Raw genomic sequence first — 21,895 nt, forward strand, 5'->3', positions numbered from 1 at the left:
TAAAAGGCAACGAGAGAAAAACAAAGAGCGTTATGCCTACGAGGTAGCTCAATATCATTTCTATAATCAGAGGCGGAAAATTGCTCGCAAAATTTTGGACAAAACTAATAAGACTCATTCTTCTAAAATCCCAATAACTACGATTTCGAATCATTTTAAAAAGACTTTTGGTGCCGAAAATAACAATCCTCCTCTTTCTCTTATGAAAAAATCAGTGACTTACCTGCTGATATTAATATTTCAGTAGATGATGTCCATAAGGCATTATACAACATTATAGTTGACACCTCACCAGGCCCAGATCATATTACAGTTCGTGTATTACGGCATCTCAAGGCTACAGCATTTCTGACGTTACTCATCAACACGATGCTTCGTTTTCCCTACGTACCTGCTAAACTCGGTGATTAGTTAATAACTGAACGAGTACTAGATATGAGACTGCGTTCATATGTCACACCACGAATACCTAATAAAAGAAATAGATAGTGTGCAGAGGAAAGCAGTAAGATTTGTAACAGGGGATTTCAGGAGAAAAAGAAGTGTACCGGTATCAGAAATGTTAGAGGAACTTGGGTGGGAAACTTTAAGTAAGAGAAGCGAGAAAACTGGACTTGTAGGATTATATAGAGCCTATACAGGAGAAGAAGCATGGGGAGAAATCCGTGAGAGGCTTCAGTTGGAAAATAATTATATCGTCAGAACTGACCACAAGTATAAAATTAGAAGGAATTTTAGCAGACGCGATAGGATAAATTTTCATTCTTTGGGAAGGGCGTGAAGGAGTGGAACAGTTTACCAGGAGTAGTGTTTGATCCTTTTCCAAAATCTGAACTTTGTGCTTTAAGTTCGTGCACATAGGTTATGCTAAGATAGCGGAAGAAGTTTATTACGATATTTGATGCATGCAATGTTCTAAACACATGTTGTATCGAGTACAGTGTTCTATTCTAGTCTTGATTACTTATTTAGTGTTCTGAACACATCAATCAATGTTCTAATCACATGTTGAAGTTAACGACATCGATTCTAGTCTTCTTATATTTCAATCTGATTTTCTTAGAACAAAGGTATCCCGTAACATGTTCTAAACACATGTTGTATCGAGTACAGTGTTCTATTCTAGTCTTGATCACTTATCTAGTGTTCTGAACACATCAAGCAATGTTCTAAACACATGTTGTATCGTGTACATGCTTGTAACCCATACCAACGGATTGATTGATATTACATGTTTATGCGATAACTTGTTCGACTGCTAGGGACTTAAATGTAACAAATATTTTTCTTATAGTACCAATCGTTCTGTTTAATTTTACTCTCTGTGTTTGCGATAATAGAACAGGTTTTAAATCTATGTTTTTCTATTGTAACTAAATCAGATTACCGTTTACCGAGCGAGTTAGCTACGCTGTTTAGTTTTTTCTGTAGTTTTTGATTTTCGCACAAGACGAATGTCGTTAGTTGTACTTTTGCTATATCGTTTACCGAACAAGTTGGCCATGCAGTATGTGTACAGTGTGTTTTTGATTTTTACACTAGGCAAATCATTGAAGTTGTACTTTTTCAAATATCGTTTTCTGAGCGAGTTAGCTTCGCGATATGTACACAGTGTGTTTTCGATTTTTACACTAGGCAAATCATTGAAGTTGTACTTTTGCAATATCGTTTACTGAGCGAGTTAGCTACGCGATATGTGCACATTGTTTTTTTTTATTTTTACAGTAAGCAAATCATTGAAATTGTACTTTTGCTCTGAACACATCAAACAATGTTCTGATTACATGTTAAAGTTAACAGCAACGATTCTAGTCTTGTTATGTTTCAATCTAATCTTCTTAGAACAAAGGTATCCCCTAACATGTTCTAAACACATGTTGCATCGAGTACAGTGTTCGATTCTAGTCTTAATCACTTATGTAGTGTTCTGAACACATCAATCAATGTTCTGTTCACATGCTGAGGTTAACGACATCGATTCTAGTCTTGTTATGTTTCGCAAGTCTAAACATGCACAATGATGTTAACGCTGCACACTCTTGCCTTCGCAATGCAGGTTGAAACTTGTTCGATAGAGCGATGCCTTGACATATGTAGAGGCCTTAACAGCTTATGCATAACCGCTATTGTTTAAAGATGACCGCTGTTAACTGTTAAAAAAGCACGGAGATTTTTTTAATTACCCACCACCACATTTTAAAAGTATGAGATTTAGTGCTGTAAAGATAGCGGCACGATGAACTGTTGATTTAGATGAGAGCTGTCACAAATTGCCCTCCACCGCATGCATAACAGTAGCCGTCATCTTGCGCAGTAGCCTCTAAGCTAGCTTTCTTCATAAGAGTAGCCGCCATCTTGTGCGAGCACCCCTAGGCTGTCCCATAAGGAGCTATGTATAGCCACCATTGTGTGTCCGCCATCTTGCGTAAGCATCCCTAGGGTGTCTCAAACCATCTTGTATAAGCACCCTTAAGTTTTCTCATAAGAGCAGCTGCCATCTTGTAGAATTAGATAGCTGTCAATACAAAGGGCTTAAGTAGGAATAGAACCGTTGATCTCATCATTAGACTATGTTTTTCTTATGCTATCATGTTCCTGATACTGCGAACCTAGGTATTAGGCAGAAAAAATGTGTCCGTTTTGCTTTACGATTTACCGTCTTCAAGATATTTAACATTTTGCATCTAAGCCCCAAATTTAATTAATCGAACCAGCACGGTACGTTATACTCTCTACCATAGCTAGACCTGATCATGTTACGAAGACTTGCTTCCATACAAGCTAAAACAGAGTAAATGCCAAAGGGCCTAAGTAGGAACCGAACCGTTGATCTCATCATTAGACTATGTTTTTCTTATGCTATCATGTTCCTGATACTACGAACCTAGGTGTTGGGCTGAAAACTTTTGTCCGTTTTGCTCTACGATGCACCGTTTTCAAGATATTTAACATTTTGCATTTAAGCCCCAAATTTAATGATTCGAACCAGCACGGTACGTTATACTCTCTACCATAGCTAGACCTGATCATGTTACGAAGACTTGCTTCAATACAAGCTAAAACAGAGCAAATGCCAAAGGGCCTAAGTTGGAACCGAACCGTCGATCTCATCATTAGACTATGTTTTTCTTATGCTATAATGTTCCTCATACTACGAACTTCGGTATAAGACAGAAAATTTTTGTATGTTTTGCTCTACGATGCACCGTTTTCGAGATATTTAACATTTTGTATTTAAGCCCCAAATTTAACTAATCGAACTAGCACGACACGTTAGCCTCTAAGCTAGCTTTCTTCATAAGAGCAGCAGCCATCTTGCGCAAGCACCCTTAAGGTGTCTAATAAGGAGTCGTGTATAGCCACCATCTTGTGTCCGACATCTTGCGCAAGCATCCTTAGGGCGTCTCAAGCCATCTTGTGCTAGGACCCTTAAGCCGTGTCATAAGAGCAGCCCCATCTTGCGCAAGCATCCCTAGGGTGTCTCATAAGGAGCCATGTATAACTGCCATCTTGCGCAAGCATCCCAAGGGAGTCTCATAAGAACCTATGTATAGCGGCCATCTTGCGTAAGCACCCTTAAGGTGTCACGTATAGCCACCATCTTATGCAATTAGCGTCGAGAGATAGCTGCCGTAGAATTTTTCTTTTTAAATTATCCGCCACCATATTTAAAAGGTATCTAGCTAAAGATGGCAGCACGGTGCTCTCTTGATTAAAGATGGCGGATGATAACTAACAGAACTTTTCAAATTGCCCGCTACGACATGCTTAAGGTAGTAGCCATAAAGAGGGCAGCACGGTGCTCTGTAGATTAAAGATGGCGGATGACAGCTGACGATATTGCCTGCGTGATAGCAGCACGGTGCTCTGTTGGTTAAAGATGGCGGATGACAGCCGTAAAAAAGCACGTGGGTTTGTTTCCAAACAAGAGCCCATAGAATTTTTTTCAAATTGCCGCCACCACATTTGAACTAGAGAGTGCAGCACAGTTCTCCCTTGATTAAAGATGGCGGATGGTAGCTGTCAAAAAAGCACGTGGCTTTGTTTCCATACAAGAGCATGTAGAAGTTTTTAAATTGCCGCCACCACATTTCAACTAAAGAGTGCAGCACTGTGCCCTCTTGATTAAATATGGCTGCTGTCACGTGGAATTGTCTGCCACTAGAGTGCAGCACGGTGCTCTGTCGATTAAAGATGGCTGCTATCAAAAAATATTTTTCAAATTATCCGCCACCACATTTCAAAGATATGTAGCTAAAGAGGGCAGCACTATGCTCTATTGATTAAAGATGGCGGATGACAGCTGTCAAAAAAGCATTTGGATTTGTTTACCGATTCAAATCTCGCGCTAGTTAGTTTAATTTGGTACCACTAAAGTTTGGGCCCGTCTAGATGGTAGTACTGAGGTTTGCGATATGTTGTTGTCGATGATAGCTGTCAAAAAAGAACGTGGCTGTCAAAAAGCACGTGGATTTGTTTACCGACTCAAATCTGGCGATAGTTAGGTTAAGTTGGTACCACTAAGGTTTAGGCCCGTCAAGATGGCAGTACTGATGTTAGCGATGCGTTGTTGTCTGTCAAAAAGCACGTGGCTGTCAAGAAAGCACGTGGCTTTGTTTACCAATTCAAATTTCCCGCGGGAGGAGGAGCAGGCCCCTGGTAAAGCTCCCGAGAGGAGGAGGAGTGGGCTCCTGGGAAGGCCCCTCGGGAGGAGGAAGAGGAGGAGGAGGTCGCCGAACTGTCCAATTATGCTACTTGGGTAAAAAACCTATTATATCTTTAGTGTCTGAACGTTTCATTACCATACTGAGAGTCAACTCAAGACCTTAGCGGTCCCTTTGATGTTAGTCAGACTTCTGGTCGGTGAAAAGGCTTCCGCAGCGCCAAATAGTTCCCTAGGGTTGTTACTTGTTCCTGAAGTCAGAAGCTTTCTTCCGTTTGGTTAAATATTCTGGTGAACTGACTTGATGAATTAAAATTTTTGCCCTATATAGATATGGGAAATATATCACAGGTTGTATGTTATTCGGGTTCGTTACCAACTCTTATATTTCATACGTAGATGGCTATGAATAGTTATTGTTTTCTGTGGTGTATGTAGCAAAATAATAATTATTTAATATGATATTGATATCTTATTGCACTGTGTACTTAGTAAGTTTATTTGAGTGCATTCCACTGCTGATAAGTTCCCATAATATGTGCGACGTTGAAGATGGATCCATGAAAACTGTTGGCAATACTGGCTGCAAAAGCGTGTTCGGTATTCGTAATGGCTGCCAGCTGTGAGCAAGACGTGTGTGATGCTGTGACGCTTGATTCCCCTGTCAAATACTTTAAAGCTAACAAAAGTGGAGAAGAATTAAGTAGGAAATCTAAACCAAATTGTTTTAAACATTTACAGTAGCCTACGAGATTAGAATCCGCTGTGGACTGTGAAGACGTGAAAAAGACCGCGCAGCTGACCAGCGTTTCTGTGTAGTGTTTACGCCGCTCGCTTAGAATTTAAACTCCATGGAAAATCCAAGTCTCCAGCGAAAGGTCGATGTGTCAGCTCAGTTCAAACTTTGCACTCGCCGTAAACAAAACAGGAAGGGCCTTAACATGGTATGGGAATAGGATCCTTGGCGTATTCGATGATAATAATAATAATAATAATAATAATAATAATAATAATAATAATAATAATGTGTACTTACTTAATATACGTAATCGCCCTCTACCTGCGGATATGTTGTCATGAGAGGAACATGAGTTCGTTTTTACCTTCCGAATGACGAGACTACAATATTTATAACACTCCTGGAAGCATTGTATTTTGCAATCCCACTCACGGGTGGGGTTTTCAGCTTTTTTAACTGTGAGAAACTGCCACTGACAGTCGTTGCACGAGAGCGGAATCGTATACTTATGTTGTAAGTCTCCATGTGCCTCACACAAACTGCATTATGAAATAAAAATAAACCTTGCTTCTCTTGCCTCCGTATTCGTCAGTAATCTGTAGGTTTTACATGGTCAATACAGGAATAAATAGGTGTGGTACGTAATCAAAGTACATCTGTGTGAAAGGAAGTGATTTCGTATGATGCTTCACTATTTCAGAATGAAGTACTGTACTTGTCAGATGGACGCACGGCGTTAATGATAAGCTGGTTGTTGGGGAGATGGAGAACCGTGACGAGACGGGAAGGGGGAACAGGGGACATGTTCACATGCGGAAGGATACTTTTCCTAAGCTCTTGACTTGAATTTCAGTATAAGGTTACTATCATTGTGTGAAGTGCTGTTATGCCATATGTCAACATAAAGTTAACATTACCAGGGCCGTTCATTGGGTTAACATAATCATTTCGGGTGTACTTGGGCTGAGTGACTCCGACGGTTAAGGCGCTGGCCTTCTGACCCCAAGGTGGCAGATTCGATCCTAGCTCAGTCCGGTGGTATTTGAAGGTGCACAAATGCGTCAGCCTCCTGTCGATAGATTTACTGGCATGTAAAAGAACTAATGCAGGACCATGTTTCGGCACTTCGACATCTCCGAAAACCGTAACAAATGTTGTTCATGGGACGTAAAGCCAATATCATTATTATTTCTGGTGTACTTCCTATACGTTGGGTGCTGAATTTAAGAAATTGTCCACCACTTCAAAACTAAGGCAAGAATTTTGTTTCACAGTTCTCACGAGAGCGAATAAATCGAGGAATTTCGTACCTTAATTTATTTTGAAACATTCAAAATGATGTTATAAGTATCATTTTAACAGTTTTATCATGTATTTTCATCTATCCAGCGAAGTGAAATTTAAGAAAAAGCGTTATTTGACGAATTGAAATTTCTAAATAATCAGCTTGTTGATCTCTTTTCTAGTAGAATATATGTGATTCTTGTTGGCGAAGCGTTTTCATACGTGTAAAAGTGATTTTCCCTATGATATTACACGTATCATGTTAATTTACCGCCGTTTATATAATATGTACGTGATATTTTCGGGCTAATCAATACCAAATACAGTAGAGACAATACGCGACACTTACGGATTTAGCCTTGCTAAAATGGGAGACAATTCGACGGTGGCGCTCCTGGTGACTTGACCTGAAAAATCGCGCTATATTCACATATCAATGGAAATGTATGTACGGAAATGGATAAATAAATTACGTCTAGAAAGAAAGTGTTATTGAGATATTAACTTCGAAGTTCCTAAAGCAATTCTATATAAATGAATGAAGAATTATTTAAAAGGTTTTTATACAAAGACTGAAATTAGACATATAAACAAGATGTGAAATGGACTGCTGTAAATTGCCCTGATCTTTCATTTATGCATTACTTTTTTAGCTTTAGCATTCCTGCCTGAACTCTTACGGTTGGATTTGTCTTTTTTCTCATTTAAAAACATAGTATCATCACATTAAGACACTTGTCAATAAAAATATTGGCACATTCCTTACACATATGATGCAATGAATTAACATTTAATAGCTGGACAATTTTCCTCTTAACATGAAGCCTACTAACAGAAAGAAAATCTATAAAATCCCGACTTTAATCTGAGAAGAGGATTAAAAGAAAGAAAAGTATGAAAATGTTATCGATAGTGATGCTTTGAGGAATATTTACGTACAATTAGAGTAAAAATGTAACATACCCTTTGCTGTATAGTCGAGGATTTTTAAAGTCGCTGGCCTGGAAATGATGTGAACAGATCTTATAATTCTTATGTAAGCGTAACGTCCCTTCTTTCTTGTACACCTTATCCAAATCACTTATGTGACATTTCAAAACCCACAGATCACACATACAACTACACATCGGTATTGAAGGTTAACTGCTGCACTATACAATAAAATATGCGTATTACATTTTAAGCCCGTTAAAACATGGGTCGAGCAGGTCAGAAATTTATGAAGTACTGTTAAAGTCTCTGTCACTGGAAGAATATATGTGCAAACACAATATTACTTACGGTACATTTTCTTGTCACGAGGAACCTGAGTAACGACCGCGCATTCTTCTCTACTTCATAGTTATTCCCCTGATGTTGAGAGGAGATATCAAGAAATGACACACGCTACTATTTAACTATGTCAACTCACTGAAAACGCATAAATAACATCAAAAACTTCACACAAGTATACACGTGCTCTTATGACAGAATCAGTTGTTTTCAGGTCTACTCGCTAGAGTGAGCTCCAATAGCTGTCCCTCGATATCTCGCTCAGTGTCGCGGATTGTCTCTTCTGTTATTGCCAATACCAGCAATCCGGCTACTTCGGCGCCATGTTTTTGTTATATTGCGTTCTGATGATTGGAGTCGGTTTTGCAAGGAGCAGTGATGGAGCCAAGACCGACTCCAATCCTCAGACCTTAATGCTACTCTCGATCGTTCAAAGATGGCGAATCGAGTAGCCGTAATTTTTGGAAATCTGGATTTGTTTTGGTTTGTTGCAACGAGCTAGAAAGAGGACTATAGAGTGGCTATTGGACCGCCATATTTGAATCTACTTGAAAGCCACGTCCGCCATATTGTAAGCGACCAAATCGAGTGGGCTTGTGATGAAGCAAGTACAGAGGCTGCGGGAATAAATACCGTTTTACAGTTTTCTTTATTAGGGAAGCACTCAAAGATGCGCAATGTCTGTTTAAAAGGACATTAAAAAATTCAAGATACAGGCTACATACTTACATATTGTATAAAGAAAGAAAATTAGCGCATTTCCACTAGTCCGAATTACAAAACAAATCACAAGACATTGCCAAAAGTTTAGACCCACTTACAGGGAATGAAAATATAGAACAGAAAACCTTGAGCAAAGCAATATAACAACATCGAGAAGTAATTCATATAACTTTAATAATAATAATAATAATGATAATAATAATAATAATAATAATAATAATAATAATAATAATAATAATAATAATAAATCCTGATATCTTTCCATTTACCTGGAATTGGCATTTTGTATGGATTTAGCCTAATTTTACGACCGGATGCCCTTCCTGACGACGCCAACCCTAGGTGGAGTGATGTATTTGCTATTGCGTGCTTCTGTAGTGGTTTGTAGAATGTTCTGTTGTGTGTAGATGAAGAAGGTTATCCAGTCCCGGATCCCGAGGAATTAACTGTCGACTACCCGGTTAAAATGCTCAACCCGGTCGAATCTGGTGCCCTCTGAACCAAAGGCCAGCATGCTGATCATTCAGCAAAGAAGCCGGACACTAAACAACTTGGCAGGTTAGATCCTGGCTCAGTACGATAGTATTTAGGTGCTCAAATCCCTCAGAACTCATGCGGGACAACATTCCGGCACCTCGGCTTACCCGAAAAAGTAGTTAGTAGGGCGTAAAACTAATAATAATTTACGAAAAATAAGTATTCTAGAGCCGTGGGGTACAAGGTTTGAAGTGAAGAATGGTGTAATAAAGTATCCCTTAATAACAATAATAATAATAATAAAAAAATAAGAACAAGAATTTGTAGGATAAACAATTTGAAATAATTGCTAAAAAAGAGAACATTTCTTCTTGTGATAATGATCTTAAATCACATAAGTTAACTTTCCTGAATAATTCACTTCGATTATCTTTGGAAGAAAATTATGGTAATGCCGATTTTTTATTTGCCTTATGTAGCACCCACTCAGACACGCCTTATAGCTACGATGGGATAGGAAAAGGCTAGGACTGCGAAGGAAGTGTCAGTGGCATTAAGGCACAGCAGCCCCCGTATTTGCCTGATGTGAAAATGGGAACCACGGAAAACCAGCTATCAGTGCTGTTGGCAGTGGGATTAGAACTCACTATATCCCGAATGCAAGCTAAGAGCTATATACCGCGAACCACGTAGCCAACTCGCTCAGTAGTAATGGTGATGTAGGACTGAAAGTCCTCATATTACTCCGTATCGTTGGCAAAGGGGATGAGGTGACTAGGAAATTCTAAATATTGTAGGTGTGGCGTTGGACAGCAGGCGTCTTGTAACATCGTTGTTCACTTTATATTTATTTTCAAAATGCTGGGGAAATGTGCTCTGTAGGATTCAATGTAATAATAAATAGTGGTATTGGTTTTTCGTCCTACCGACTACTTAGTACGGTTTTCGGAGAAGCTGAAGTGCCGGAGATTTGCCCCGGTGGAGTTCCCTTACGGGCCGGTAAATCTACTGACACAAAGGTAACCTATCTGAGCACCTTCAAATACCAAATACAAGAAAATAAAAGTAGGCCTAATGTACACGTGCTGGATTGTGCTACACAGGCAACGTAATTCTGCTAATCGCCCAAAACTGTGTACTTTAGTAAAAAAAGAATCTTATCTAAAATATGATATTTATTCTTCGTGTTTTCTCTACAATTTATGCAATTGCATGCCACACACGTAGAGAGCATATTTTCTTCGATCTAATCTATTAGAAGTATCGCACCGTATGCGGAGAAATTATATGAATGGCGCTTAAACTGTGGAGTCGCCATTTCGCCTTGGCACCACCCAGAGCACTGTAGCAGCCATGTTAGCCACTCTATAGTCCTCTTTCTAGCTCGTTGGTTTGTTGTTATGTTATGTACTCTGTGTAATTTGATGAAAGTTGACGATAAATGTTAGTTTCTTTGTAGAATATAAGTGTGCGAGTGTATTTATATGAGTCAGTGGACACATACGATCTGTAATTATACGCAGTAATGTGAGAATATGCTTGATTTGATCGTGTTTTTACCCAGAACATGAGTGCACTAGGTGGACCAGGTTTTAGTCTAACTATGACAATGCCTCTCATACAACTATTCTTAAGTTTCCTACGGAATAGAACAATAAGATAGAAATGGATTAGGAATATACATCGTGATTATTTTGAAGTCCATGACAAAACTGTAGCGTGCATACATCATTTTGAGAATAAATCTGAGGTTAGGGCCATTTCTCTACTTCCAAACTATTCGTGTTCCTCGAACAATATAATTATATTATAATTGATATTGTGTTATTCCGTCAGTGCCTGTATGCTTCAAAGTGTCGAGTGATTTAGATGCAAGTTTATATTACAATAATCTGTGCTTTGCCTGCGGAAATGTTTGGCTGGATCTGGGAGTATAACAAAACGTGTGTGACAGTTGTAGCAATCTGTATACTGTTACACAGAAGAAATAGTGACTTAGAGGAATTAGCTGGGTTTGTAACGTAGAGTTTTACACTGCCAACAACCTTCCGATTCATGTTGTGGTTATCTGTTATCAAGCAGACTGCACCGAATTGAAGCTCGTGCATGTGGTTAAATATAAATGTTTAATCATAGAGTTCTTGCACTCATGTTCTTTAATGACTAAAAACCTATTATGTCTTTAGTGTCTGAACGTTTCATTACTAAGGTTACTATCATTGTGTGAAGTGCTGTTATGCCATATGTCAACATTATCTTAACATTACCAGGGCCATTCGTTGGGTTAACATAATCATTTCAGGTTACTTGGGCTAAGTTAAAGCGCTGGCCTTCTGACCCCAAGATGGCAGATTCGATCCTGGCAGTCTGGTGGTATTTAAAGGTGCTCAAATACGTCAGCCTCGTGTCGATAGATTTACTGGCATCTAAAATAACTGCGGCAGGACTAAGTTTTGGCACATCGACGTCTCCGAAAACCGTAACAAATGTAGTTAGTGGGACGTAAAACCAATAACATTATTATTTCGGGTGTATATCCTATTCGTTGGGTGCTGAATTTAAGAAATTGTCCACCGGGCGAGTTGGCCGTGTGCGTAGAGGCGCGCGGCTGTGAGCTTGCATCCGGGGGATAGTAGGTTCGAATCCCACTATCGGCAGCCCTGAAGATGGTTTTCCGTGGTTTCCCATTTCACACCAGGGAAATGCTGGGGCTGTACCTTAATTAAGGCCACGGCCGCTTCCTTCCAATTCCTAGGCCTTTCCTATCCCATCGTCGCCATAAGACCTATCTGTGTCGGTGCAACGTAAAGCCCCTAGCAAAAAAAAAAGAAATTGTCCATCACTTTGAAACATTTTTTTTTGCTAGTTGCTTTACGTCGCACCGACACAGATAGGTCGTATGGCAACTATGGGATAGGAAAGGCCTAGGAGTAGGAACAAAGCGGCCGTTGCATTAAGGTACAGCCCCAGCATTCGCCTGGTGTGAAAATGGGAAACCACGGAAATCCATCTTCAGGGCTGCCGACAGTGGGATTCGAACCCTCTATATCCCGGATGCAAGCTCACGGCCGCGTGCCCTTCACCGCACGGCCAACTCGCCCGCTACACTTCGAAACTAAGGCAACAAATTGTGTTTCACAGTTCTCATGAGAGCGAATAAATCGAGGAATTTCGTACCTTAATTTATTTTGAGTCCGCCTCTGTGGTGTAGTGGTTAGTGTGATTGGCTGCCACCCCCGGAGGCCCGAGTTCGATTCCCGGATCTGCCACGAAATTTGAAAAGTGGTACGAGGGCTGGAACGGGGTCCACTCATCCTCGGGAAGTCAACTGAGTAGAGGTGGGTTCGATTCCCCCCTCAGCCAGGCTGGAAGTGGATTTCCGTGGTTTCCCATTTTTCCTCCAGGCAAATGCCGGGATAGTACCTAATTTAAAGCCACGGCCACTTCCTTCCCCCTTCCTTGTCTATCCCTTCCAATATTCGCATCCCCCACCAAGGCCCAATGTCTCGCGCTCCAGGACACTGCCCTTGAGGCGGTAGAGGCGGGATCCCTCGCTGAGTCCGAGGGAAACCAACCCTGGAGGGTAAGCAGATTAAGAAAGAACGAAATGTATTTTGAAACATTCAAAATGATGTTTGAAGTATCATTTTAATAGTTTTATCGTGTCTTTTCATCTATCCAGCGAAGTGAAGTCTAAGAAAAAGCGTTATTTCACGAATTGAAATTTGTTGGTCTCTTTTCTAGTAGAATGTTAGCGAAGCGTTTTCATACGCCTAAAAGTGATTTCCCCATGGTGTTACATTTATCATGTTAATTTACCGCCGTTTACATAATATATACGTGATATTTTCGTGTTAGCCAATGCCAGCAATCCGGCTACCTCGGCCGCCATGTTTTTTTAATATTACGGTCTGAGGATTGGAGTCGGTCTTGATGGAGCTATCTCTTGCAAGAGTCGACTCGTATTCGAACGATCAGGTCACAATGAGAGCGAGCCGTTCAAGAAAGGCAGTTCATTCATGAACGACCCATCACTAGAGGGCAGTGCAGTGATCAAATAAAAATATGTCGACTGAGGCGTCAAGTAAAGGGAAATCCGCTGCAGAAATTATTCAGCAAATTAACGCCAAGAATGCAAAAATTGTAGCACTTATATTAGTCATCGGCTTTATTGTTTACCATGGAATGCTGCACTTGAGATACGGTACTTTGGTATCATATTTTCATCCCTAACCTCAAAACAGGCACTCTTGTTTTTCCTTTTGAATGAACATATATTAGAATATGTGAACTCCTCTACCATTATACTAATTTGAGATATAAATCATCTCGTAATATGTTCCAATGCTGGTGAAAATTAATTAAATGCTGAATGTTAAAGCCGGTGACAGCGAATGTTTACTTCTTGTTTGATGCACCTGTTGTGGCAATTCATAGCTCAATTCCCACGCACTTATCCGATTTCTGTAAATATTATAGTTACAGTGTATGTAAATGGCGATGTGACATATGTTTGCCGAAGATTCCTTAATTATTTTCACAAGCTTAAGATCATAGCACGATCTTACGAGTCCATGAAAGAGGCTCGTGTTAATCGCACACAACCTGTACACTCTTAGCTCCTATAGTAGGAAATGACGGCCTAATATGTTTTTTGTTAGATCACAGTGGTGCTATATTACATTATATTTTATAATGTTTCCCATGAGAGTATTATTACATAGAATTCTTATAGATTATTTGAAGATGCCTGTTCTTATCGGTTTTGACTACAGAAGTGTTATATATTTGTTCATTTTGTTTCTTATATTATACAGTTGAACATAATTGTTGAAAGATTAGTTAAGATCCGTTTGGACATTCCGACAGATTTTGCCATGATTTCAAACTGAATGTCTTAAGATCTCAAGAAAGTATTAAGCGTGAAAAGTATTTACTAGCATACTTTGGACGATTTGCAACCTGATATCATGTAGGCCTTTGTAATGATTAACATAAGAATGGAATATAATTTATCTTATTGTCATACCCATCATAGTCTTACCTTTTCCAATTTTTAGTTCTGGTTTATTAATTTCATTTAACTTAGGTGATTGAAGGAGGAAATGGAGTTGATTAGAATTTTATAAAAATGTAGGCCAGTTTACAACACACTATTAACGCAGAGGTCGATATACACACCATGCAAACAAGTACACGTTGCATAATTGGTTTCAGACACTTCAAAATATGAAGGAATAAGGCAAGGGTGTTTAATTTTATTCTTACCATAGAGAAACCCTCCCATTGTTATTAGAAGAAGGGCAATACCAATGGATTAATGTTGTAAAAGGGAAGAAATAAGCACAAGAACATCGCAGTATTCCTGTAATGATACAGGCTGTGGAGAGTATTTTTATAGGATGTGTGTCATGAAGATTTCTCTATGAGGCAGTTATGTTCATAGTTTCAGTTGTAAACTTTTTCCAGTATGTTAAAAAATTGTAAGATTTTTAGTTGAAATGAATAATTAAATGTTTATAATTTTTGTCAGTAAGGATCTAGTGATTCTAAAACTACATGTTTGTACTAATCAGTATTTAGCCTATACTGTAAAAAAAAAAAAAGGATCTCTCTATCTACAGGAAGATATGATAGGATATACGGTACACAAATGCCCTAAGTCATATATATTTAAATTCTTGTTGTCTCTGTATGTTGAACATAAAATTAATTACACTTGTGGTATGTCCTACAGTATTACATGTTTAAAATATGATTGCACTTGGCCATACCAGGAGCTACTGCTCGTTTACATCCACTGTTCTGCCATCCGGCTCTGTCATCAAATACGTAGGACGACTCAGTCAGTCTGCCAGTCCATAGTAATCTTTGGTTCCATTTGCTCTAATTTGTTAAGAAGGCAGCCATCCTTTCCAGCGTCGACTCAGTTAAATATAATTTAAAAGCTTTCCAGTCTGTTGAACAAAGTTCAATATAAAATATTACACTATAACATACCTGTAAAGAACACACTATTAAACAAGGAATAAAAACCACTCCATTAAACAAAGAACGACATGTTTCGTTCTTAAATATACATCATTAGATTTTATCAAGTCACACTCAATATTTGGAAATATTTGTTTATTTCTATCCAGACACCCAAGAATATGACTTGGAGAACGGGTCTTTATTTTATTTAGGTTGCATTTGCTGATATGTCGTAGTGTGGTGTTCATTCTAAAGGCAACTTTTAGACCTTGAAAATGTTAGCTATTTTGTATGTGTTTACGTAGTTAGAGCAATGTATTTTTCACTTTCCTCACTTTAATACTGTGTATTTTTATTCCTTGTTTAATAGTTTTTTTTTTTTACATGTAGACTATGTCATAGTCTAATATTTTATACTGAACTTGTGTATTTGATAGACTGAAAAGCTTTTAAGATACACTTGCTCTAATGTCACTAGCCCATGAATGATCAACATACATTCCCTTCTGATTTAATCTGAACTTACTGTTTTTGCATTTGTAGCTCTCAACAAATTTGTCTCTAAAATCATCTTGTTCTGACGGTAATGCGAGACTCATATGATGACTGGTCTCGGTCCATGAATGTGCCAGCTGCTTGCCCTGCTGTCCAGTACCTATTGTGATAAATACTGGTGCTGCTGCACCTAAGTGCAATCGTATAATGAGTTCTCAATGTATTGATTATTGCTTTTCTTCAAGTGTTTAATCCTTATTGCTCACAACAGATACAGTGTCTCTGCAAGAACTTGAGAAGTAGGGACATGTGGCTAAATACTAGCCATATTTGGCACAAATTTATGTTGTTGTTGTCATTGTCTTAAAATTTGGAGCTCCCAGATTAATTTATTTTTCACTTCGGTTGCTGGTATAGTTTACTCTATTCTTCAGACCATTTAGTTTTCCGAGGCTATGTTTCGTATAAATTCATAAAATGAATCATCATCATCATCATCATCATCGTCGTCGTCGTTAACCATCTCCAGTTGCCCGGGTGTGGTGTACGAGCCCCCTCCATCTTTATCTATGAACCACTGTTCTCTCATAATATTCTCTCAATCATGCCCTCTCTCCTCAACATCTTTCATCACCAGATCTGTCCCTTTTCCTCTGGGTCCGCCCACTGGTCTCTTTCCTTTTACTTCTCTTTCATATTCTCTTCTTGCAGTCCTGCTTGCACTCATCCTTCTTACATGGCCACACCACTTCAGTCTTGCTTTCTGAATCCTCTGTAGTAGGGAATCTCCTATTCCCATCTCTTTTCAGACTTTTTCACTCCTGAACTTGTCTTTCCTGGTCTTCTGTATCATGGTGCGTAAGAACTTCATTTCTGCAGCTTGGAGTTTTGAGTTGTCGTGTCTTGTTAACGTGGTATTTTCCAAGTTGTATGTGAGGATAGGTGTATAATATGATTTATATGTCATCTTTGCTTTTAATGGTACTTGTTTTTCCCACAGCAGTTGTCTTACTTGCTGATAAAAATGAGTTGCCTTGCTAATTCGACTGTCCACCTCATACTTTGCATGGTTGTCTTTCGATACTATACTACCCAAGTACTTAAATGTTGGAACACTGTCCAGTTTGGTGTCATTTATTCTGATTTGTGGTTAGTCATCTCCCTTCTGCAACTTCATCACCATCTTAGCCTTGTTGATATTTAAATCATACCTCTTAAAATCTTGAATCTATTTCTGCAGCTTTTACTCTACATCATTTTCAGTTTCACCCCAGATCACCACATTTTCTGCAAAGATGGAAGCTTGAATGTCCTGCTGCTCCTTCCCTTTTAGAGCCTTTATTATGGCATCCATCAAAGTGATAAATAAAAAGGGTGATATAGATGTTGATTCCCATAGGGAATCTGAAATATTTGTCCTGAATGAGCAAATTTATAATACCAATATAAATGGTCCGTTATTGGACATTATAAATTTTCCAGCTAGCTCATTCTTGGTTGCCAGCGTTTCGCCCTTGTGTGCTAGGGTGGGCTCATCAGTTGGTACCTAGCACACCTACCAATACGCTGGCTAGTGCATACCGTGGAGGCCACTGCGTAGGCTAACTGGAGCCACCGGCAGTGCCAATGCACTAAGAGACTTTGTCTCATCACTAAAAATTGATGCCTGCTTGGCCATCAGATGATATAGATGTTGATTCCCATAGGGAATCTGAAATATTTGTCCTGAATGAGCAAATTTATAATACCAATATAAATGGTCCGTTATTGGACATTCAGGACAAATATTTCAGATTCCCTATGGGAATCAACATCTATATCATCTGATGGCCAAGCAGGCATCAGTTTTTAGTGATGAGACAAAGTCTCTTAGTGCATTGGCACTGCCGGTGGCTCCAGTTAGCCTACGCAGTGGCCTCCACGGTATGCACTAGCCAGCGTATTGGTAGGTGTGCTAGGTACCAACTGATGAGCCCACCCTAGCACACGAGGGCGAAACGCTGGCAACCAAGAATGAGCTAGCTGGAAAATTTATAATGTCCAATAACGGACCATTTATATTGGTATTATAAATTTGCTCATTCAGGACAAATATTTCAGATTCCCTATGGGAATCAACATCTATATCATCTGATGGCCAAGCAGGCATCAATTTTTAGTGATGAGACAAAGTCTCTTAGTGCATTGGCACTGCCGGTGGCTCCAGTTAGCCTACTCAGTGGCCTCCACGGTATGCACTAGCCAGCGTATTGGTAGGTGTGCTAGGTACCAACTGATGAGCCCACCCTAGCACACGAGGGCGAAACGCTGGCAACCAAGAATGAGCTAGCTGGAAAATTTATAATGTCCAATAATGGACCATTTATATTGGTATTATTAAAATAAAAAGGGACCGAGCTCGATAGCTGAAGTCGCTTAAGTGCGGCCAGTATCCAGTATTCGGGAGATAGTAGGTTCGAACCCCACTATCGGCAGCCCTGAAAATGGTTTTCCGTGGTTTCCTATTTTCACACCAGGCAAATGCTGGGGCTGTACCTTAATTAAAGCCACCGCCGCTTCCTTCCCACTCCTAGTCCTTCCCTGTTCCATCGTCGCCATAAGACCTATCTGTGTCGGTGCGACGTAAAGCAACTAGCAAAAAAATAAAAAAATAAAAAGGGTGACAAATCTCTGCCTTGCTGTACTCCTCTCTTCATTTCAAACCATTTAATAATGTTAATAATGTTATTTGTTTTACGTCCCACTGACTACTCTTTTACGGTTTTTGGAGACGCTGAGGTGCCGGAATTTAGTCCCGCAGGAGTTCTTTTACGTGCCAGTAAATCTACCGACACAAGGCTGAGTTTTGAGCACCTTCAAATACCACCGGACTGAGCCGGGATCGAATCTGCCAAGTTGGGGTCAGAAGGCCAGCGTCTTAACCGTCTGAGCCACTCAGCCCGGCCCAAACCATTTGGACAGCCTGCAACCCACTTGCACACAACTTCTGGTTTTATCATTCAGCATCTTCACTTTTGCAATATACTGTCATGAACTCTCATCTCTTTTAGGCATTTCCAGATATGCTCCCTTGGTACGTTATCATAAGCCTTTTCGATGTCTAGGACTAGTAGAAAAAGTGGTTTCCCTTTTTCCCAGTGCTTTTCCATTAACATCCTGACAGCAAAGATAAGGTCTGTAGTCTTTCTTCCAGGCCTAAAACCATATTGCCCCTCTTCCAATAAAGGTTCTACAATTCCTCTTAATCTACTCTGTATGATTTTTTCCAGAAGTTTTAGACCATAAGAGAGCAGAGTAATTCCACGGTAGTTGATGCATTCCCGTCAACTCCCCTTCTTGAAAAGAGCTACAATTATACCCTTTTTCCAGTCTTCTGGGATAGTATTTTCCTGCCATACTGTGTTAAGGAGTCTATATAACCAGTGGAGTGCTGGAGTTCTTGCTGCTTGCAATATATCTGTACTTAACTCATCCACTGCTTTTCCTTTCCTCATCCTTTTCATGGCCTTTTCTATCTCCAGCCGTGTAATTGGGGGTTGTATGCTTCCACTTTCCTTGTTACTACTACAGGGTTCCTCACTGTCTGATGTAGTGCTCGCTACTCCATTTGAGATATTATCAAAACCAAACCAAACCCCATGGCACTACAGCCCTTAAAGGGCCTTGGCCTACCAAGCGACCGCTGCTCAGCCCGAAGGCCTGCAGATTACGAAGTGTTGTGTGGTCAGCAAGACGAATCCTCTTGGCCATTATTCTTGGCTTTCTAGACTGGGGCCGCTATCTTACCGTCAGATAGCTCCTCAATTCTAATCACGTAGGCTGAGTGGACCTCGAACCAGCCCTCAGATCCAGGTAAAAATCCCTGACTGGCCAGGAATCGAACCCGGGGCCTCCGGGTAAGAGGCAGGTGCGCTACCCCTACACTGCGGGGCCGGCAAGATATCAAAACTGGTCTTAAATTCATTACTGATTTCATTTTCCTCTTGCACTAAGGTTCCGTTGTTCGCTCCCATTGCCTTTATATCCTCTTGTTCACCCCTGTTCTTGACTAACCTGTACAATAATTTTCTATTTCCTCTGCTGTCTAATTCCAATATATCCATAAACTCATTCCATGCTTTTTCCTCCTCTTCTCTTACTACCTTCTTAACTATGAATTTCTTTGTTCTGTAAAGTTCCTGTAGTTTATTAACTTACTGGCTTACTTGGTCTTGGATAGTTTTTTTTTTTTTTTTCTTTATCTAGCACCTTTTTTACTTGGCTTCTTGCTTTACAGGCTGTTTTGACTTTGTCATTCCATCAAGGTGCCTCTTTTTTCTTCTTGATTGATTCCGTTAACCCACAGAGTTCTTTAGCTCCTCTCACAAATGTATCTTTAAAAACTGTCGATTCTTCCTCTACTGTTGTTGTTTCTCCCCGTGGTAGGTTTTGTTGTATTCTATTCTGATTTTCTTCCTGGAACTGAGCTTTGTATAATTTCCAAATGTATAATTTTTTACAAGATATTAGAATCATTCCGTATTGACGGTTTTCACTTTACAAAGGAAAAAATTAAATATATTCTAATTCAATACAAAACATAATTCCATCATTAGATGGAGCAATAAAATTCAAACATGTTTCAACTCGTTTGAGCCATCTTCAGTGAAATTAGTGGGGGTTAAAGTAATCTACATAATACAAGCTAAAAATGTGCTAAAAACATAATGAAGGAACAAATGAAAAACAAAAGAGATAGACGGAAATAAAAACAATAACAATATATAATATAACAATATATAATATAAAACATATTGAATCCAAAAAATGTGCTAAACCTAAGAAGAAAATAAAATAAAAGATAACAGACGGAAATAAAACAATAAGTGCTAAAAGTGAGGTTGCGGACCTCTTAGACTAAATTTTTTTTTAGTTTGATAACAATTCAAAAACAGGATGAAATACTTAGTGCTGAAAATTCAGGCTAACAGTCTGTCTTTTTAGAAACACCATCCCACGAATGGCTAGGAGGGGAGCAGAAAAACTTGAGAAACCAAGTTTGAGAGAAGACAACGTGCCAGGTGAAATATACAGTATGTGATAAGTGATGGAAAAACGCTGATGAATTTAAAATTTTAGAATAGCAGCATTCTCAATTTCTTCTTAATTAGCGGTCCTGTTCTCGAAGATTATTTCCAAAGTTGGTTAGATGTGTTTGCCTTATATTAAATGGTTGGGAGGGCAGCAACAAAATTGAGAAGCTGTGTTAGAGAAGTAACAGGTGCATGGTAAACTGTAAGTGACCATAGTCGAAACCGTCAGTGAAGTTCCAGTCTGTAATGGAAAAAAACGAGGTGGTGTGAGAAAGGAGGGTTGATAAATAAAAAGTGTAAAATGGGTGTGAAGAAAACGTTAAACTTACGGTACTTAAAAGGTGGTTGTCCTCTCGAACTGGCCTAACCTTCTCAAAGTTAACGGTCCCCGTTCGTACGATCGAGTCTATTGTTGGCTCCGCTGTGTTTGCGAGGATGGGCGGAGCTGAGGGGGAAGGGGGGTGGGGAGGGTAGAGTGGTAGTTAGTTGGAGAGATGGAGGCGGAGTTTGTTTCTATTATAGAAGTGTATATTCATAGCTGTATGCTTTATGTTGTTCACTCATAGCTGAAAAACGATTATATTTGAAAGAGTTGCGAAGTTTGGTGTATCTCATGACAAAATTACAGCCTGTCCGACCTACATAGCTGGAATTACAGGATTGGCATTCTAATTTGTAAACTCCGGAGTTCAAATACCTTTTATTAATGTTGTTATTGTTGACAGTGTGTGGATTGAAAATGAGTTTGGAGTGGGTGTGGGAGGTTCTAAATGCTATTTTGATGTGTTTTTTAAAAATATTAGAAATTTGGTCATTGCTGCTATTAAAAAATGTATGTGGAAAACTTTTCTTTAGGAGCAGAATCCTTTTCTAGGAGAGTCTTAGGTCTGCTCTTATATCTATTGATGTTTCTACTGATGAAGGTTCTACTGAAACCGTTGTGTTCTGCAATATTGTAAATAGTATTACATTTTTGTAATTCTTGTGAGATAATGCTCTGAGTACCATACTATTAAGCTGCTTTCTTACGTATATCTGGGTGCACAGAAGTTTGTTGGATGGTATTGATAGTGTGGGTGGGTTTCCTGTATATATTAAAGGATAAAGTGTTGTTGCAGTTGTGCATAATGGTAAAGGCCAGGTAATTGAGGGCTTTATTGTTTTCTGACTCTATGGTTTTTAGGTCTCTTTGTATTT

General features: G+C 39.3%; 1 protein-coding gene across 1 annotated transcript in view; it reads left to right on the forward strand.

Moving 5' to 3' along the window:
* Positions 1-13,206: 13,206 nt before the first annotated feature.
* The window catches only part of LOC136872044 (N-acetylneuraminate 9-O-acetyltransferase), a 191,061-nt gene continuing 182,372 nt past the window's right edge, over positions 13,207-21,895 (forward strand). The window contains exon 1 of the mRNA XM_067145876.2: positions 13,207-13,362. Coding sequence (XP_067001977.1) covers positions 13,224-13,362 — 139 coding nt within the window. The 5' untranslated portion in view covers positions 13,207-13,223. The remainder of the gene's footprint in view (positions 13,363-21,895) is intronic.

This window comes from Anabrus simplex, chromosome 1, assembly GCF_040414725.1.
Source record: "Anabrus simplex isolate iqAnaSimp1 chromosome 1, ASM4041472v1, whole genome shotgun sequence".
NCBI classification, from domain to species: Eukaryota; Metazoa; Arthropoda; class Insecta; order Orthoptera; family Tettigoniidae; genus Anabrus; species Anabrus simplex.